At 28.1% G+C, this 19,084-nt stretch overlaps 2 protein-coding genes across 2 annotated transcripts in view; one reads left to right on the top strand and one right to left on the bottom strand.

Annotated features, from left to right (window-relative positions):
- Positions 1–19,084, bottom strand: part of LOC109609516 (slit homolog 1 protein-like) — an 80,346-nt gene that overhangs the window by 16,094 nt on the left and 45,168 nt on the right. The gene's annotated exons all lie outside the window — the stretch shown is intronic.
- LOC109609517 (lysozyme) lies at positions 3,659–7,510 on the top strand. The gene is made up of 4 exons (XM_020026181.2): positions 3,659–3,912; positions 6,544–6,632; positions 6,686–6,749; positions 7,109–7,510. The coding sequence occupies exons 1-4, from the start codon at positions 3,780–3,782 to the stop codon at positions 7,237–7,239; spliced, it is 417 nt and encodes a 138-aa protein (XP_019881740.1). The 5' UTR covers positions 3,659–3,779; the 3' UTR covers positions 7,240–7,510.

Raw genomic sequence — 19,084 nt, forward strand, 5'->3', positions numbered from 1 at the left:
AGCCATGTGTGTGCAAGTTCGGTTTTTATGGTAGCGCTCCTCCGGTTTAGCACATGATTGCAATTTATAATGCCGGTCCGTCAATGTCTCCGCAATGCAGACCTGACCTGTTCGTCGTCGGCTACGCCGTTGTTCTTGTCCACTTTTATCCACTCGCATTTTTATATCGGCATAAAAACGCGGCTTGCTACCAGAGCTCACTTGCACCGATGCGAGAGATTATCTGCTGGTACGGGCCAATTAGTTAATAGTTTTTGGGGTGGAATGGGGAGAAATGGTTTTGCTGACCGAATTGTCTGTTCCCTAATGTGTAACTTTTCGCTTGTAATTATGTGGTGTGTGATGGAAATAGTGCTCGACTACTCGAAACGATTATGATGCAGGAAATACAGAAATACATCAAGATGTGGGAAATGTCTTTCTCGCAACATTCACTCCAATTTTACTTAAATAATTTAACAGGAACCGACGCAAAATTAAATAATAAAAATCTTAAATTCATATTTGATTTTCCTTCCTAAACAATAAAAATAAAGTTAGGTCTTTATGTTTTTATTAAGATTTACTCGAATGATTTACCTCATTTCTAACAAAAATGAATAAAATATGACCTCAGTTGTTAAAATTAGGTTTTGTAGCTCATAACTTTTATGTTCTAATTATGTAGTGCATGTCAGCAGTGTAGTGCTTGAATATTTGAAATAAATTTAAAATCAAGGTGCAGCAAATGTCTTTAGAAGCCTAACAGTAAAGTTTTATTACCAATAACTTTCTGAAAACTCCAGAACATAAAGCAATACGGTACTGAACAATAAAAATATAAATAACTCCTTTTGGTTTCTAAATACAGAAATACATTTTTACTGGACCTCAGAAAGTATCAAATATCTTTGGAAAACTCACAATAGATGTTACAAAAATTATTATAATCCTAAACAATAAGAATAAAATTAAGTCTTACATTTTTTAATATAGATTTGTCCAACAAAACACTAAATAGTAAAAAATATTTTTAATTTTTGTTGTTAAAATCATTTTTGTCTCTTTAATTATGTGGTGATTGTCAATAATGTATATTATAGAAATAAATTTTAAATCAATGTGTAGGTAAATAGCTTTAGAAGCTTCACATTCAAGTCTTATTATCAACAGCTTTCTGGAAATTGCTGAACAGAAAGAAATACCATACTAACAATAGGAATACCAATACAGAGTACATAGTTTAAATATTTGTTTCATTTCTAAAAAAAAAACGGGTACAAAATATGACCTCAGCTAAGAGTTTTTATTTTTAGAATTATCTTCATTCAAATGTCTTTGGAGGCTTTTTAGTAGATGTTTATTATCAGTAAGTTACCGGAGACAGTTTAATAGAAAATAGTACGGTACTGCCTATAAACCGTTTTGCTGTTTTTGAATGGACGTAATATAATTTATAATTGTTGTGTTGAATTTCACATTACATAAAGGACAAGGATATAAAAATTATTAATTGTATTTAAAAACAGACTGGTAACAATTTTTCTAATCCTAAATAAACAATATATGTGATAATAAATAAAATAAAATATGTATATTTTATTTTCATACATACAAATTTGTGTTCAATAATTCCAATCCGAAAAATATATAATAGATAAACAAAGATAATTTTGCTACCCTCTATGTCAAAATTTACGACGTTTGGGACACATGTTCATATGAAGTTCTTTTTTTAAAATAAATTCAAGAATCTGTCTTAAATTCAACACTTTCTATTAATTTCTATAAAAGAATAATTATTTTTTTTATTAATTTATTTCACTTAATTTTATTTTACTAATTGCTGTAATATATAAGGAAAAAATTTTAAAAATTTTGTAAATTTTACTTTCATGATTATTTTTGTGAATTTAAACCTTGAGATAAAATTACATCCAAAACAAATATATTTTCTTTAGAAACAGTTACTGTATAAAAAAGATAAGAAGTTAATAGGTTAAAGTATTTCCTATAAAAGTAAATACACAATTAAAATTACAAAAACATTCCATTTCTTTAATGTATATAAATAAATTATATATTTATCATATTAATTATGACAATAGTGATTTATATATCATCACACAATTGGCACACAATTATTAAAAGTAATTAAAGGTTAAATATTTAATAATTTAAATATTTCATAATTTTGTATCTTACAATTATTTTTATGACCTATTATATTGTATTTATACAAATACAGAGTATGTAGTTTAAATATTTGTTTATTTACAACAAAAAGGGGAAAAATATGACCTCAGCTGAGACTTTTTATATTTAAAATTATCTTCATTCAAATGTCTTTGGAGGTTTCTTAGTAGATGTTTATTATCAGTAAGTTACCGGAGACAGTTTAATAGAAAACAGTACGGTACTGAGCAATACGAATAGTTTTTAAATATAGAATCCTGCTTACTTTAATTATGAGCACTATTTACAACATGAAAATTAAATACAAACTATGTCCTTAGTAAGAGAAATGTTACACCATGTTACTACAAAACATAAAAAACTAATAATGCATGAAATATTGAAATAAACTTGACATTAAGATGATGGAAGTTAAATGAATCCTAGCAGATATTTTTTATCAGTAACATTCCGGGTGCAGCTGTACGATACTAAACAGTAGGAAATTTAAATAGATATCTGCTTAATTTAATTATTTGGTCCATTTACAATAAAAAGGCTGTAAAAGATAACCGCAGTTAGTGTTATGGTAGCCGTAAAAGTAAATATTACATTTATGATAAACACGCTTCTATTAATAAAATGTTTAACAATTAAATTATTCAGTATTTATGATTCATAAAATGCCGATTAGTAAAAAATATTCCAATATTCATAATTCCTTTTGTATTTCCTGTTTATCAGACAACAATGTTAACTAACTAACATTTTACTGGGTACTACAGTTACTCAGTCGGTCGAATCTCTTGAACAACCTTTAATATTGGATTATTGACTTTTAATTATAAAGCTACAAGTTGATTAATAACATGGGATGGCTCTGAAAAAGTGCCTAATTAAAAATTATCATAATTTCCATTACGCTTACTACATGTTTATTAGCTTTGATTAAATAGTTTACTATTAAAGTTTAATTAGAGTTGTTACTTTGCTTAACTAGGGATTTGAAAAAGCTAATTGCATTATTCCGAACAAATATAATTGTCCAATTAGTTTGGTAAACGTTAATGATTAGCACTATTAATATAATATATGGTGGCACCTAAAGTTAGCAAACACAATAAACTAAAGTTGTCGATCGAAAGGATTTCTTCCTGTTTATCCCGTTTATTTCGGCATAAGTTGTGCTTATCTGGCACGTATTACCATTGTTTTTTATTTATAAATACTGATCGGGATGGTTTCCTGTTTGTCGACGAGTGCGGTTAACCTTTCGATAGGTACTCAAAAGCGGTGGCCTCAACGTGGTACGGTAAAACCGACGAATATGACAAGCACAATTAAGCGGTGTAACCGAGTGTTTTGATCAAATGGTAATAGTGATAAATTATCATCCAACAATCCAAGGTCCGTTAAATTCAAGGCCGACGTTGTACCCAACCACCGCACACAAACGAATGCATGCACATGTTCGTTATGTGTACCCGCAAATATAAGCGTGGATTTGCCACAGTTAGGCAATATAAACAACGACGTCGTATTAATTTTAAAGGAAATCGGCGCGGCGGGTCATTAGTGCGTGCCTGCGTTCGACGGACTAACGACCTATACAGTGGATTTTTTCAATGGCAAGGTACTTGTGTGCAGTACTGTTGGTCCTCGCCGTTTTCGGTGTTTCGCAATCTAAGGTCTACACCAGATGCGGATTGGCGCAGGAACTGATCCAACTGGGTTTCGACAGGACCTTATTGGGGAATTGTAAGTTTCGTTTGTTCGCCAGAATTCGAATTGTTGATGAATTATTTATTTAACGAATGTATTTAATCGGCTGTCCAAATACATGAATAATTGACTGGTGAAAGGTCTAATTGGAAATTCTCATTTTATTAACGTTGTACGTTTACGTTAAACAAATAAATACATGTGTACCTATGCAAATCGGTCTAATTTTCTAACAAAATAATGATTATTGCCATAATTTGTATTTATTTGCTTATTTTAGATATTTGCATTTTTCCACGTACAGAAAAATGGTTAATTATTATTTTGTTTTATATGTAAACATATTATGCAATATAGTTTTTACATCAAATGTTAATTATTCGACTAGTTCATAAATTAATTGAAATCTCGAATTTAATAATATAATGGAATGAATTCAAATTTAATTGCAATCAAATTATCAGTACATCATTATAAAATAATTATTGTAAAAATATTCTCTTCCGTAAACTAATAAATACGTAATAAAATGGACTTTATAGGTTTATTTAATTAATTTTTTTTGGGACATTTACATTTTGAAAATTTTTGTATAATGCAATATGTTGTCATTTATTACATGTTCCAAATGTTAATTACTTGACTGGTTTATGTATTAATTGAAATTCCGAATTTAATAGTTTATTCTACTAAAACAATAAATATAATGGATTGATTTCAAATTTAATTGGAATTAAATCAATATCATAGCAATATTAATCCAAAAAGCTTATAAACCGTTTTGCTGTTTGTGAATGAACGTAATAAAATTTATAATTATTAAATTATTACAAAAATTAATTTAATACCCACATCAATTTAATACCTTTCACATCACATGAAGGATAATAATATAAAAATTATTAACTGTATTTAAAAACGAATTAGTATAAATTTCCCTAATCCCAAATATACAATACATGTAATAATAAATGAAATAAAATATGTTTAATTTATTTTCATAAATCAATAATTTCAATATTACACACCGGAAAAATATATTATAAAAAAAAGTAAAGTTCTTTTACCCTGTATCTCAAAATTTGCGATATTTAGTACACAATAGAGAGTGTTGAATTCAAGAGTCTATCTTAAATTAAACACTCTCTATTAATTTCTATAAATGAATAATTTTTTTATTTTTTTATTATTTTTTATTAATTTACTTTATTTAATATTTTTATTTTAGTAGTTCTCGTAATATATAAGGATAAAAATTTAAAACTTTTGTAATTTTTACTTTCATGATTACTTTTGTGAATTCCTTTAAAGTTAAATACACATAATTAGAATTACAAAAACATTCTATTTCTTTAATATTTATAAATAAATTATATATTTTTTCTTACTAATTATGAAAATAGGGTTTTATATTACTTAATCACGTTGGCATAAAATTATTAAAAGTAATTGAAGGTTAAATTTTTAATAATTTAAATATTTTATAATTTTTTTGTTTGTTACAATTATTTTTATGAGATATTATTCTGTAAAAAAAGGCAAGAAGCAAATGAAATAAAGTTTTTACTAAAAGTGTCTATCTACCCTCTATTATTTTGATAATACATTGGATATAGGAAAAAGGCATTTGCAGTTTAAACATTTAACTAAAAAGCAAAATCAATCCACGAGTATAAAAGGTGAGTTCTTGGAATTGAAGAAAATATTATCATCAGTTGTGGTCTGCTCTTCAGAATTAAACCATTTATTTCATAAAAAAATAGATAGTGATAAAAATAAGTGGAGAAAGTTTCCTTTGAATGTCTTAGTCTCGTGTTGTCAGATGAAGCCTTTTTTATTAACTAAAGAACTTGAAGAAGTTGAATTGACTTCTTAGTAAGTAGTCAATACGTAAAATTCCTCATCAATATTTTCTTGGCTTAAGTTTTTTTTACTACTGTACATCATAATCTACAAAAGTTTCATTTATATGGAATCCATTTGTCCAATTTTTTGATAAAATTCATAGGATAAAAGCCTTTTTCCAATGGTTCCTCGTAATTTAATGACTATTTTTAACTATATTGCATGAGGATTTTGCCCAAGATTTGGTTAGTTTCTTCATTGGTACCAGTTTCAGGACAACCTTCAATTGACGACATCTTCAATGCATTCATTGCCACTTCTAAAACGGACGAAACCAAAGCCGTATGTCGTGATCACTTCTCCAAAAGCAGAACTTGCAAATAATATATACAGTTTATTACAAAAATTTTATAATATATAAATTATATTCAAATAAATCATGAAACAAAAATGTAAATAACTTTTTCCAGTATTCCGTTTATTTTGCCTATCTTACAATAATTTACAATACAATGGGAAAACCGAATAAATTATAAATTACGTAACTAATATTTATTGGAAATTAATGAATAATTATTATAATAATATGGCAACCATTAAACTATAAACTGGCATTTTATATTATGATTTATTTTGTTTCGATATCATAAATTGAGAAATTATGTGGTTTATTCCAATGAAATTCGCCAAAAACCAGAAATTTGCTTGCATAATTTCTTATAAATAATAAATAAATGGTAATTTATGATTCACCATTCGATGGCGGTGTTAGAAAAATGGCGAATGCGCCGAATTACTCATCTGTTCCTTGTACTTTTTCAGGGGTGTGTCTGATTGAAAGCGAGAGCGGCAAAGACACGTCGAAAAAAGTGGACAAAGCGAACGGCAGTAAAGGATTAGGATTGTTCCAGGTGAGACGTTCTTCCTGAGCTTACCAAGCGTACACGTTTTTTCTGTTTTCCAGATCTCCAGCAAGGAGTGGTGTCAGTTCGGCAAGACGGGCGGAAAATGCAACATGAAATGCGAGGGTAAATATCATAAAATTCAACAGATTTATAAGTTTAATTGAAAAAGTTTACGGTGTGATGGGGGGGAGGGTGCGAGGATGAATTCGAGTCCCTCTTTTCTTCTGTTTTACTTATTAAGTCACGTATTATCTAAGAAGGGTAGTTCCGTTTTTATGGGACCTGTAGAGTGATAAAAGTTGTAAAATTTAGAGGGATCGTAACTCAAAATGGCACGCATAAAACATATTTTATTATTGTGAACTTCACAAATATTGTTTAACGTCAAAGTTTTAATTGTCATCGTCGCCGATAAAAACGTTCCATCCGGAGATCCTAATTAAGTCGCCGTTAGATAATTGGTTTTCCGTGCATTTTTACAGATCTGCTCAACGAGGACATCCGTGACGATTCGAAATGTGCCCAGAAGGCGTTCAACGAATTGGGATTCCGCGGTTGGGCTGGCTGGATGCGGAGTTGCTATGGGCGGAAGCTACCCATCCCAAATTGCTAAGATCTGCTGAATATTTTCAACCTCTTATGGATCTTGTTGATTCGACAAATTAATTTAGTGGAAAATTCTAATACTATTTAGTTATTATTATAATATACATGTGTTAAATATTATATGTTATACATACAATTTTTTAATTATTATATTATAATCTATGTTAATTATTAATTAAGTAAATCTAAATAAACCTATTCATATTCATAATTAATAAGAATACCATATGTTATTGTTGTCTGTTAACAAAGTGTGTTTAATAAATATTTCAAAATCATTATTATTATTTTTTGAAAATCTATGATTTACAAGTTAGGTAATATTTACCATTATCCATTTGCTTTTTGGCTTTTTATATAGATTATACAGAATGTAAAACTTTCTAAAGAAAATATATTTGTTTTAAATACTTCTTTGGGTCAAGGTTCACATCACAAAAATAATTGCAAAAGATGTAAAAATTATAAAACGTTTAAATTCTTCAACCCACACAATTACTTTTAAGGAATTTGTTATTTAACTTGAGTAAGAAATATAAATTGCTGTGGTCTCATAATTAAAGAAAAGATAACGATAATTTACTTAATAATAAAATGTTGAATCATTGTTGTATGTTATAATATTTATTTATTATAAATTAAGAATAGTTTTTGCCTCAGCAACTAATAAGATTATTTATTAATTAGGTTCTAGAAAAAGTAATTAAAGATTTATTTGAAAAATTTTTACATTATTTGAAGGTTTCTTCAGGTCTATCTAACAATTCTGTGGTACAAATTTGCTTTATGAGATAAAAAATCAGCTTAAAGCAAAACGACGCCTTCGCAAAGTGGTTGAAGAAGATGTTTCAAGAGATGAAGTCGTACAATTTTGATTCTATTGGTTTAAAAATGGCAGTAAATGCCTTAAAGAGGAACAATGTCTAGTTCGTCTTGAAACCTGTACAAACGAAGGCATTAGGGAATTAAACTGTGATAAATCAATCATTAGAAAGAGATTTTATACAACAAATTTCATAAAAAAAACCTGGAGAAATGGATGCCACATAAATTAAGTGAGGATAACAAAATTAGATGTTGGGCAATGGTCAATTCTATGTCAATGAGCCTTTCACTGGGTTGGAGTTGGTAAATCTGTAGAAACAGTCTTAATCCAAAAACTGTTTAATTTCCTTTTTGCTCTTTTGATAACAGTCCATAAAAATAATTGTAAGAAGCAATAAAATTATAAAATATTTAAATTTTTAAATATTTAACTTTTAATTAATTTTATTAATTTTGTGCCAACGTGAATAATAAATATTAATTACTATTTTCATAATTAATAAGAAAAATTATATAATTTATTTATAAATGTTAAAGTGTTATTCTAATATTAATTATGTGTATTGAAATTTAACGGAAATACATTTGAGCTATTTGATTCTTACCCTTTTAAATGGTAAAAGTTTCTAAATAAAATATATTTGTTTTGGATGTAACTTTAGGTCAAGGTTTACATTCACAAAAATAATTATGGGAGTATAAATTACAGAAGTTTTAAAATCCTTTTTCTTATTAAAGCAATTTCATAATTAATAAGAAAAGATGAATAATTCATTTAGAAAAAATAACACAGTGTTATTTATATATATATATATTTGTCAATAATGTGAATTTAATAGAGAAAGTTTCACAAATAAGATAAAATATTAAAGGGGGTGATTTTTAGCTTCATTTTAAGAAAAAAATATCCTTTGAACGTTTCTTAAATTTTGCCATACAAGGTGGTTATCAAATAATGATTTTTTCTTATAATATTTATGATACCACTCTTGATATTGATATTTTAATGTAATTTGGTACGTAGCTACATGCTTCAAGATATTTCACAAATAAGATAAAATATTTAAGGGGGCAATTTTTAGCTTCATTTTAAGAAAAAAATATCCTTTGAACGTTTCTCCTAAACATCTTAATTTTTTCAATATAGAGTGGTTACCAAAGAATGATCTTTTTATGTAATATTTATGATATCACTTTTGATATTGATATTTTAATGTAATTTGGTACGTAGCTACATGCTTCAAGACGTTTCACAAATAAAATAAAATATTTAAGGGGGCGATTTATAACTTCATATTAAGAAAAAATATCCTTTGAACGTTTCTTCTAAACATCTTAAATTTTGCAATACAGGGTGGTAATCAAAGAAAGATCTTTTCTCATAATATTTATGATATCACTGTTGATATTGACATTTTAATGAAATTTTATACGTAGCTACGTGTTTCAAGTGACGTTCCGAGAGTTTTGAACTAAACAATTTTAAAATTATAAAAGTACGCCACTGGAAGAAATAAAAAGAATTGTTGTACACCCCGTATAAATCATTTCGCATTAAAAATATTTAAATTAATCATTGCTATTTCTGGTAATGTTGCAATTGTTCGTGCAACAATTAAGTGTGAGAGGAGGATAAAAATCCGGCAACCGTTCGCAACATCAAACAACCCGTCGATAAATAACCGTGCGGTCCTGCATCGGGCGACCGCGTTGGACATGGGCATGGGCAATGGGTATGGACGAGTGGGTTTTTGCCGCGGCCCATATGAATTATAGATTATGTATTGTATTCGTCCGGAATTTATTTTATTTGTTAAGATCGGCAGCTAAATTGAATTAAAAAGTTATTTATTGCATCGCTTACGACAGGATTTACAACTGGCCGCAGTAAATTAACTGCATGCAGTCCGGATGGACGGATGGATGGATGGGTGGTTTTCAAAAGAATCCACGTCCCATTTTCGGCCTCCGAAACCATCATTTATAATTGAATCGTACCGTTTATCGTTGATCGGCGTGCGTATTTTTCGACGGATTATATTCACCAGCCTACATGCAATGTGTACCGCACATGGTTGCATGTAAATGTCGTTTTTTCCCCCGTGCCGGCTGAAAACTTTTAAAATAAAAGTTCATGCGAGAATTAAACTAGTTGGCTTGTTTCCGTCATTTGGATTTTTACCGTTCCTATGAAACTTTTAAAATTATTCTCGAAGTAAAGTTTATATGGTGGCATATTACGTTCGGACGATCGGTTTGTTTTTTTGGCGACGTGAAATATGCGATAGTGGGTTTATAAAAGTTACCCAAAAAGTCTCCGAGGACTACGTAAAAATAAGAAGTTTGGATATTTCATTCTTTGCAGAATTATACGTTCACTTATGAGGTTTTTAAGAAACACATGGGTACCTAAACTATCGTTCATAGAGTATTGGCAACTTTAAAAATATATAAACTGTTACCGCCTCGTATAAGCAAATCTAATATAATTTATACTAATTATGAACACACTGTATACTAACATATTGGTGAATATTTCTTGTATTAAAAATAATTCTGTTAGCTATAAATCAAAAAACTAAATATTCAGCTGGCAAAAACTGGAGCAACTGTTTACTAAATGTCTCTAATCTCTACAAAATCAACAATAATTTTTAATTTTACTGTAGATACCTCTTTTGTATAGAGGATATCTTAGATCGTTTTATGTACAAAGATTAACAATAGTTCATATTAAATTAACTGGGTATGGCTATAATATTCTCATTTTAAAAGTTCCTATAATATTGACCACCACTGTATATTTAGTTGGGCAAATATATTATTTTTTACCATATTTTACTCGTAACATCTCCTAAAAAAAGTGTTGTTAATACATTAAATTCTGAACATTATAAAACTTTATAATTTCAATGTGATTGAACAAATATTGATGAACTTAATTTATAAAGAAAAAAAAAATAGATTGTATACCCATTTCTGCGTTACCCAAATTTTGTTAATTTAATTTTTTATTTCCTTTCAAAGTTCAAAGATTTTTTTCATAAGAAAAAACTATTCTAAATTATCTCCTTGTAATTTAAATTTAATTGAACAAATATTGAAGGACTAGTATATAAAGAAAGAGTTTTTTATCAATATTATAGATTTTATACTCCTTTTACGTCATCCAAATTTTGTTATCTTAATTTTTTTGATTTTTTTTAAATGATTTTTGATGAAATGATTCCCTCTAAAAATTCGACTCATATAGTTAGTATAAAACAAAATAAAGTAAATTAATATTATTTTATCAATAGTTCATATTAAATTAACTGGGCAAATATATATTTTTTATCATATTCTTCTTGAAGCAACTCCTCAAAGTGTTAGTAACACATTAAACTCTGAACATTGTAATACTTTGTAATTTCAGTTTGACTGATTTGGTAATGTGGTAGGAAAAAATAAAACTGGAAGACCAAAAAAAAACCAAAACTGGTTTCAGGATAAACAAATTTTATCCCACTTCAAAAAAAATCCTTTCCTGAGTTTCAGCAAAGTAAAAGGTCTACTTGAGACACAACTTGGAATTAATATTTCTTCAAGAACCGTAAGAGATAGATTACTGCAAGGGGGCCTTCATGCTAGAAGGCCAGACTAAAAAACCAAGTATAATCTGGTTAGCAGTGATGGAATTTTATATGTAAGGTTGTATGTATTCATAAAATGTTATGGAGCTGTTTTTTGAGATTTGGAATGGGTCCTCTCTTTTGAATAAAGGGTATCTTGGATCGTTTTATGTATAAAGAAATATTGAGGAACAACATGGTACCATATTCAAATAAAACACTATTTTCAACAAGATAATGACCCGAAGCACACTTCAAAATATTTGAAGCAGTGACTTTTAAGGGAAATAATTAATGTTATGAATTGGCCATCTCAATTTCCCGATCTAAACTCCATTGAAAACTTATGGGAGATAGTGAACAACAAAATAAGACACAAAGGGTATAATAATCAGCAAGATGATCCAAATATTATTGACCATCTGTTGCTTTCCATGAAAAAAGGTGTATGGAAGTTATTCATAATAATGGTAATTTTACAATATATTAGTGCAGAATTAATTAAAATACTAATTACAAATTATTTGTAGTACTTTTTGCCAGCCCAAAACAAATAATCATCAGTAAAATTAAACTCTTTATTTTTTTTTATTATTTAACTATGTAATTGTTAAATTTATAAAGGGAAGTTAATTTTTTAAAAATTATTTAAGTTTACAATTATTTTTTTAGTTTATTTAAAATCTTGGAAAGGCAAACGTTTTTTCTGGTAAGTCCAGTTATCCATCATTAATTAATAAATTTTATTATATTATATACACAAATAAAGTTTAATGATTTTTAAAATTTCTATAAAATCTTTTATATTTCTAATAAAATTTTTATAATTTATCTTAATTTTAATTAATATTAATTTAGATGCATTAGTAAAATTCACCGTGAAAAACAGCAGGACTGAAATTAAAATAAAGATAATAAAAGTTAAGTTTTGTTGTACACAACAGAGCAGTAAACACGATTGTAAATTAACAGAACGTTTGTCAATAAGGTAGCCTAAAACAAGGGCATAAAAGTAGGGTGTTCGTGGCGGTTTTTAAGTCGTAAAGATTACGTCCCGTGTAAATCCGAAACGGGCGAGAATTTATGATAAGTATTGTTTCTTTTGAGACGCGGGGGGACGGATTACGGGCACGTCTTGCCGGATCAATTGCAATGAATCTCGCGCCCCGCCGGGAAGTGGTGATTTAATAAAAGAACTCGTTCGGCGGACCCCGCGACGCCCCTGCTGTCGATGTGTCCCCCCGCGTCTTGTAAATTGGATGGGAGTGTATCTGTTTAAATTGCTTTTTTATGTCTTATGCAAAATACTCTTGTTTAGCGTGTATTCCCGCTCTCCCTTTCTACGGCATTATCCCTGATGTAAGCGGCGATTACGGTCCGGAATTACACGTCATGAAACTTCATTGTTGCTCTAATAACTCGCCGCATATGTGGCTGCCACCCACGCCGCCAACAAAAATGTCACATTCCCATTTTGAATATTATTATTTGGTTCTGGCTGCGATGAATTAACTTTAGTTTATTTTTTACGTTATTTTATTACATATTTTAAAGTTTACACTGAATTTTTTTACTTTTACTGTTGATTATTTTAATATTTTTAAAAATTATTTAATATTTTTTGTTTTATAATTTTAGTTAATTTAAAATACAGTCCAACAACTAACAAAAATGACTTATCAAGATTTAATAAAAATAATTATTTTGTTAAATAATATGACAGGGTGATTTACATAATTATTTGATAAGTAAGTGATGTGACTTCGTTATTTTCTATATACCACGTCTTATACTTAAACCCAATAGTTTTTGAGTTATGAATATTTTCTCATTTTTTCAAATTTTATATAAGATGTTCATTATTTAGGTTTAATTATGTGCACCTTAAAACATCAATAATTTTCCTACTTTTAAATATTTGGGAATACTGGTAAAAGCTCCTTTTAGGAAGGGCCTTGGTTAACGTTTGTGCAAAAAATTAACTTCTCAGCATAAATATTCGTAGCTTTACAAACAGATCATCAATCTGTAAAAAATTTTGTAAAAAAAAATAATTCAAAAATTATTGGATTTAAGAATAGGACGTGATATGTATACCCATTTTATTTGAAAATACATGTAAATTTAAAAATCCAAAAATATACAGGTTGTTTCATCGAAAATAACAAAGTTGATATTCGGGAAACCGGAAGTCAGTTATTCAAAATAATTTAAAAAAAAATATTTCAATTCTTAACATGGTAGAAATTTTGAAATAATAATTAATTATAAAATTTTATTAATCATAGTATTTTATTATTTATTTTAGTATTTTATTATTTATTTTATAAGTCAAGTTTTAATTACTATACAATTTTCAAATTAATACCTTTTTTCATTCTCCATAATCTTCCAGTAATCACCCTGTGTATATTAATGACATACAACTTAAATATTTAAAAAACTATTATCATAAAAAAATTTAAAAATAAAAATAAATTATAATTCTAATAAATAGTTTTAGTTATTTAAAACAATTTTTTAAAGATATTTTTGCATTCTCATCAGTCTAAAATACTGTGAAATTTCTAGGAAAAAAACATAAAATTTATATTTTTTTTTGATTATTATTTATTTTGACTTATCAAGTTATAAAAAATTTCAAATTAATACCTTTTTTCGTTTTTCATAAAATTCCAGTAATCACCCCAATGACATACAACATAAATATTTAAAAATTTATTATCATAAGAATTTAAAAAATTAAAATAAATTATAATTATAATAAATAAATAATCATCAGATATCATTAAAATAATAAAAAATAGAAGTTTTAGTTGTTTAAAACAATTTGTTTAGATAGTTTTGCATTCTCATCAGTCTAAAATACTGTGGAATTTCTAGAAAAGTTACAATTACTATAAAGTTTTCAAATTAATACCTTTTTTCTTTCTCCGTAACATTCCTGTAATCATCCTGTATATATTAAGACATACATAAATATTCAAATATTTAAAAAAATATTATTATTATAAAAAATTTAAAAAATAAGAATAAATTATAAGTCTAATAAATAAATAATCATTAGATATCATTGAAATAATAAAAAAAATTAGAAGTTTTAGTTATTTAAAACATTTTTTTAAGATATTTTTGCATTCTAATCAGTTTAAAATACTGTAAAATTTCTAGAAAAAAAAAAAAACAAAAAAATAATTAAAATAATTTAAAAGTGAAAATTAACATCGTAGAAATTTTGTTATATATATATTATAAATAATTATAAAATTTTATGAATCATAAAAAATATAAAATTTATATATATATATATTTTTTTTTTATTATTAAAGTATTTTATGAAATTAAATGTTATATTGTTTTGCATGCCATAAATTAAAAAGTAGAATAATATAAAAGTGGTAAAAAAATAAATTTATAGGTAAATAATTTATATTAAAAAAACACAAAAATATGTTTGATGTTCTTGAGCAGTTTTAAGTTCTTTATACAAAATAAAAATTATAAAAGGACATAAAGTATGCTTGCTTTCTGCCCTTCTGTTCGAGTTAAAAGTTATAAAATATGTTTGTGTTGGATGCAGTTTTGGGTCAAGGTTCCCCCCATCGCCGACACATCTAATAATTCCGAGATGGTGTGCTGATTGATTGTCGAATACAATTTGTGATCCAATTGTCGAGAAACACGGTTTATTGATTATTTCGGTTCGTAAATAATTTATACATTATTGTCAGTAACTGGGACAGAAAACAATTTACCAAGTTTGCTTTCAATTGGTTATTGGGGCATTGGATTATTGCAGACATGTGATACAAATAATTAACGCAATCAATGCTCGTGGATGATGCAAATATTGATTCACGATTATTCGGAGGACGAATCGACAAAAAAAATGCATCGCGTTGATGAATTGTTCGTTAACGTCGTTAAGAGTCGATGAACAATTAACGGGGGCGCTTGCCTTGCTTACGTTGTTAGTGTTTTGTCACGTTTAAATTGGAACATTTTAATTGCCCGACTAATTTAAAATCAGGTCGTTCGGTTGGTCGATTTAAAGATTTAATAAAGTAATAAAAACGATAAGATCATAAATTTCGAATATATTCGGATCGCATTGGGCGACGTCCCAAAAAAATAAAAACATCGGGCTTGGTAGTCGAACACGAGACATCCATCATTGGAATGGCCGGACAGCATCTAGGAATCCGTAATAACGTCCGAAGAATGCCCAATACACGAACAATCCCAATCAGCCGGTGACAAAACATATGTTAATGCACATCGGGAACATATGTCAGGGGCGTTCAAAAACAATGCCTTATAAATCCCGTGGACTTTTTCATATATATACATATATATTCGACGTGCAACCGTTTTTTCGGCCCGGCCAACTTTCGTTCGCCGGCACGGCCCGGTGCACGGGACTCGACGCAGACGTGTTTCGCGGTAATTTATTGTAATGCAGCTTTTGATTAAACGAGGGTAGAAAAAATTACGTCCCGTTGTTTCCAAATTTTTTTTTTTATTCCATCGCGCCTCCCGTGTTAACATTTGAATGGAATGCTTTAATAGCCGTTTTTCTTTTTGAGGATTTACCCGAGAATTATAATTTAAAATCGGCCCCGAGGTTTTCTTTCGGTCCCCGGTTAAATTATTTATTCGCCGTTCTTTTCGGGCGGAACGTCCCGGCTTTTTGTGGGTACACGAACGCAGTCGCGTTTCGGTAACTAGAACCGTGACTTGCCTGAAAAAAGTTTGACTTATCAGGACTTTGAGTTGGCAAATAAAATAGAAAATAAGTATGAAAGTAGGTGGTGGACAAATAATGAATATCCTCTGTTATATTTTAGAAATTACCATTCGTACATATTAAAAAAAAAACTATATTAATAAAAGATGTATAAGATGGATATCCACTGATTTGTCAAAAAAATCAGTTGTTTCTAATTTTCCAATTAAAGGTTCAAAGTCAAGGTCAAAGGTATTTTAAAAAATAGTTTGAAATTTTAATCAAGAGACAATGGTTTCATAAGAGTAAATTTTGTCTCGAACCTCATATAGATATATATGATTAAGAAAGAAAGGAAGATGTGGTATAGAAATATACATACATAATATATATATATATATATATAGTTAGGTAAACAAGGAGAATAACTCCACGAAATAGCCAATACGATATATTTCATATATAAATTAACTTCATCTTTATAGATTAAATATTTGAAACAAGATACAATGATTTCCAAAGACTAAAGCTGAAAATTAAGCTCGTATGGATATATATAATTAGGGAAAAAAAGAGAATATCTCCAGGAAATAGCCAATATCACACATTTCATATCTAAATTATCTTCATCTTGATAAATTGAAAATTTGAAGCAAGATCTAATAGTTTTCAAAGACTAAACCTGACCATTAAACTCGTATGGACGTATATAGTTAGGAAAAGAAGGAGAATATCTTCAGGAAATAGCCAATATCATACATTTTATGTCTAAATTATTTTCATCTTGATAAATTAAATATTTGAAGCAAGATGCAATAGACTTTAGAAGACTAAAGATGTCATTAAGCTCGTATGGACGTATATACTTAGGAAAAGAAGGAGAATATCTCCAAGACACAGCCAATATCAAACATTTTATATCTAAATTATTGTTATCTTCATAAATTAAATATTTGAAACAAGATACAATGATTTCCAAAAAGTAAAGCTAGCCATTCACTCGTATGAACGTACATAGTTAGGGAAAGAAGGAGAATATCTCCAGGAAATAGCCAATATCACACATTTTTTGTCTAAATTATCTTCATCTTGATAAATTGAAAATTTGAACCAAGGTCTAATGGTTTCTAAAGACTAAAGCTAGCCATTATGCTCTTATGAATATATATATAGTTATGTAAACAAGGAGAATAACTCCACGAAATAGCCAATACGATATATTTCATATATAAATTAACTTCATCTTTATAGATTAAATATTTGAAACAAGATACAATGATTTCCAAAGACTAAAGCTGAAAATTAAGCTCGTATGGATGTATATAATTAGGGAAAGAAAGAGAATATCTCCAGGAAATAGCCAATATCACACATTTCATATCTAAATTATCTTCATCTTGATAAATTGAAAATTTGAAGCAAGATCTAATAGTTTTCAAAGACTAAACCTGACCATTAAACTCGTATGGACGTATATAGTTAGGAAAAGAAGGAGAATATCTTCAGGAAATAGCCAATATCATACATTTTATGTCTAAATTATTTTCATCTTGATAAATTAAATATTTGAAGCAAGATGCAATAGACTTTAGAAGACTAAAGATGTCATTAAGCTCGTATGGAGGTATATACTTAGGAAAAGAAGGAGAATATCTCCAAGACACAGCCAATATCAAACATTTTATATCTAAATTATTGTTATCTTCATAAATTAAATATTTGAAACAAGATACAATGATTTCCAAAAAGTAAAGCTAGCCATTCACTCGTATGAACGTACATAGTTAGGGAAAGAAGGAGAATATCTCCAGGAAATAGCCAATATCACACATTTTTTGTCTAAATTATCTTCATCTTGATAAATTGAAAATTTGAACCAAGGTCTAATGGTTTCTAAAGACTAAAGCTAGCCATTATGCTCTTATGAATATATATATAGTTATGTAAACAAGGAGAATAACTCCACGAAATAGCCAATACGATATATTTCATATATAAATTAACTTTATCTTTATAGATTAAATATTTGAAACAAGATACAATGATTTCCAAAGACTAAAGCTGAAAATTAAGCTCGTATGGATGTATATAATTAGGGAAAGAAAGAGAATATCTCCAGGAAATAGCCAATATCACACATTTCATATCTAAATTATCTTCATCTTGATAAATTGAAAATTTGAAGCAAGATCTAATAGTTTTCAAAGACTAAACCTGACCATTAAACTCGTATGGACGTATATAGTTAGGAAAAGAAGGAGAATATCTTCAGGAAATAGCCAATATCATACATTTTATGTCTAAATTATTTTCATCTTGATAAATTAAATATTTGAAGCAAGATGCAATAGACTTTAGAAGACTAAAGATGTCATTAAGCTCGTATGGACGTATATACTTAGGAAAAGAAGGAGAATATCTCCAAGACACAGCCAATATCAAACATTTTATATCTAAATTATTGTCATCTTCATAAATTAAATATTTGAAACAAGATACAATGATTTCCAAAAAGTAAAGCTAGCCATTCACTCGTATGAACGTACATAGTTAGGGAAAGAAGGAGAATATCTCCAGGAAATAGCCAATATCACACATTTCATATCTAAATTATCTTCATCTTGATAAATTGAAAATTTGAAGCAAGATCTAATAGTTTTCAAAGACTAAACCTGACCATTAAACTCGTA

The sequence above is a fragment of the Aethina tumida genome, chromosome 1 (assembly GCF_024364675.1).
Source record: "Aethina tumida isolate Nest 87 chromosome 1, icAetTumi1.1, whole genome shotgun sequence".
Classification (NCBI taxonomy): domain Eukaryota; kingdom Metazoa; phylum Arthropoda; class Insecta; order Coleoptera; family Nitidulidae; genus Aethina; species Aethina tumida.

What these genes read in the sequence shown, in the direction of transcription:
- LOC109609517 (XM_020026181.2), top strand. Translation starts at nt 3,780, where the DNA reads ATGGCAAGGTACTTGTGTGCAGTACTGTTGGTCCTCGCCGTTTTCGGT. An exon ending in AAGGATTAGGATTGTTCCAG is followed by an intron (nt 6,633 to 6,685) that starts GTGAGACGTTCT and finishes TCTGTTTTCCAG; the next exon opens with ATCTCCAGCAAGGAGTGGTG. An exon ending in ATGCAACATGAAATGCGAGG is followed by an intron (nt 6,750 to 7,108) that starts GTAAATATCATA and finishes GCATTTTTACAG; the next exon opens with ATCTGCTCAACGAGGACATC.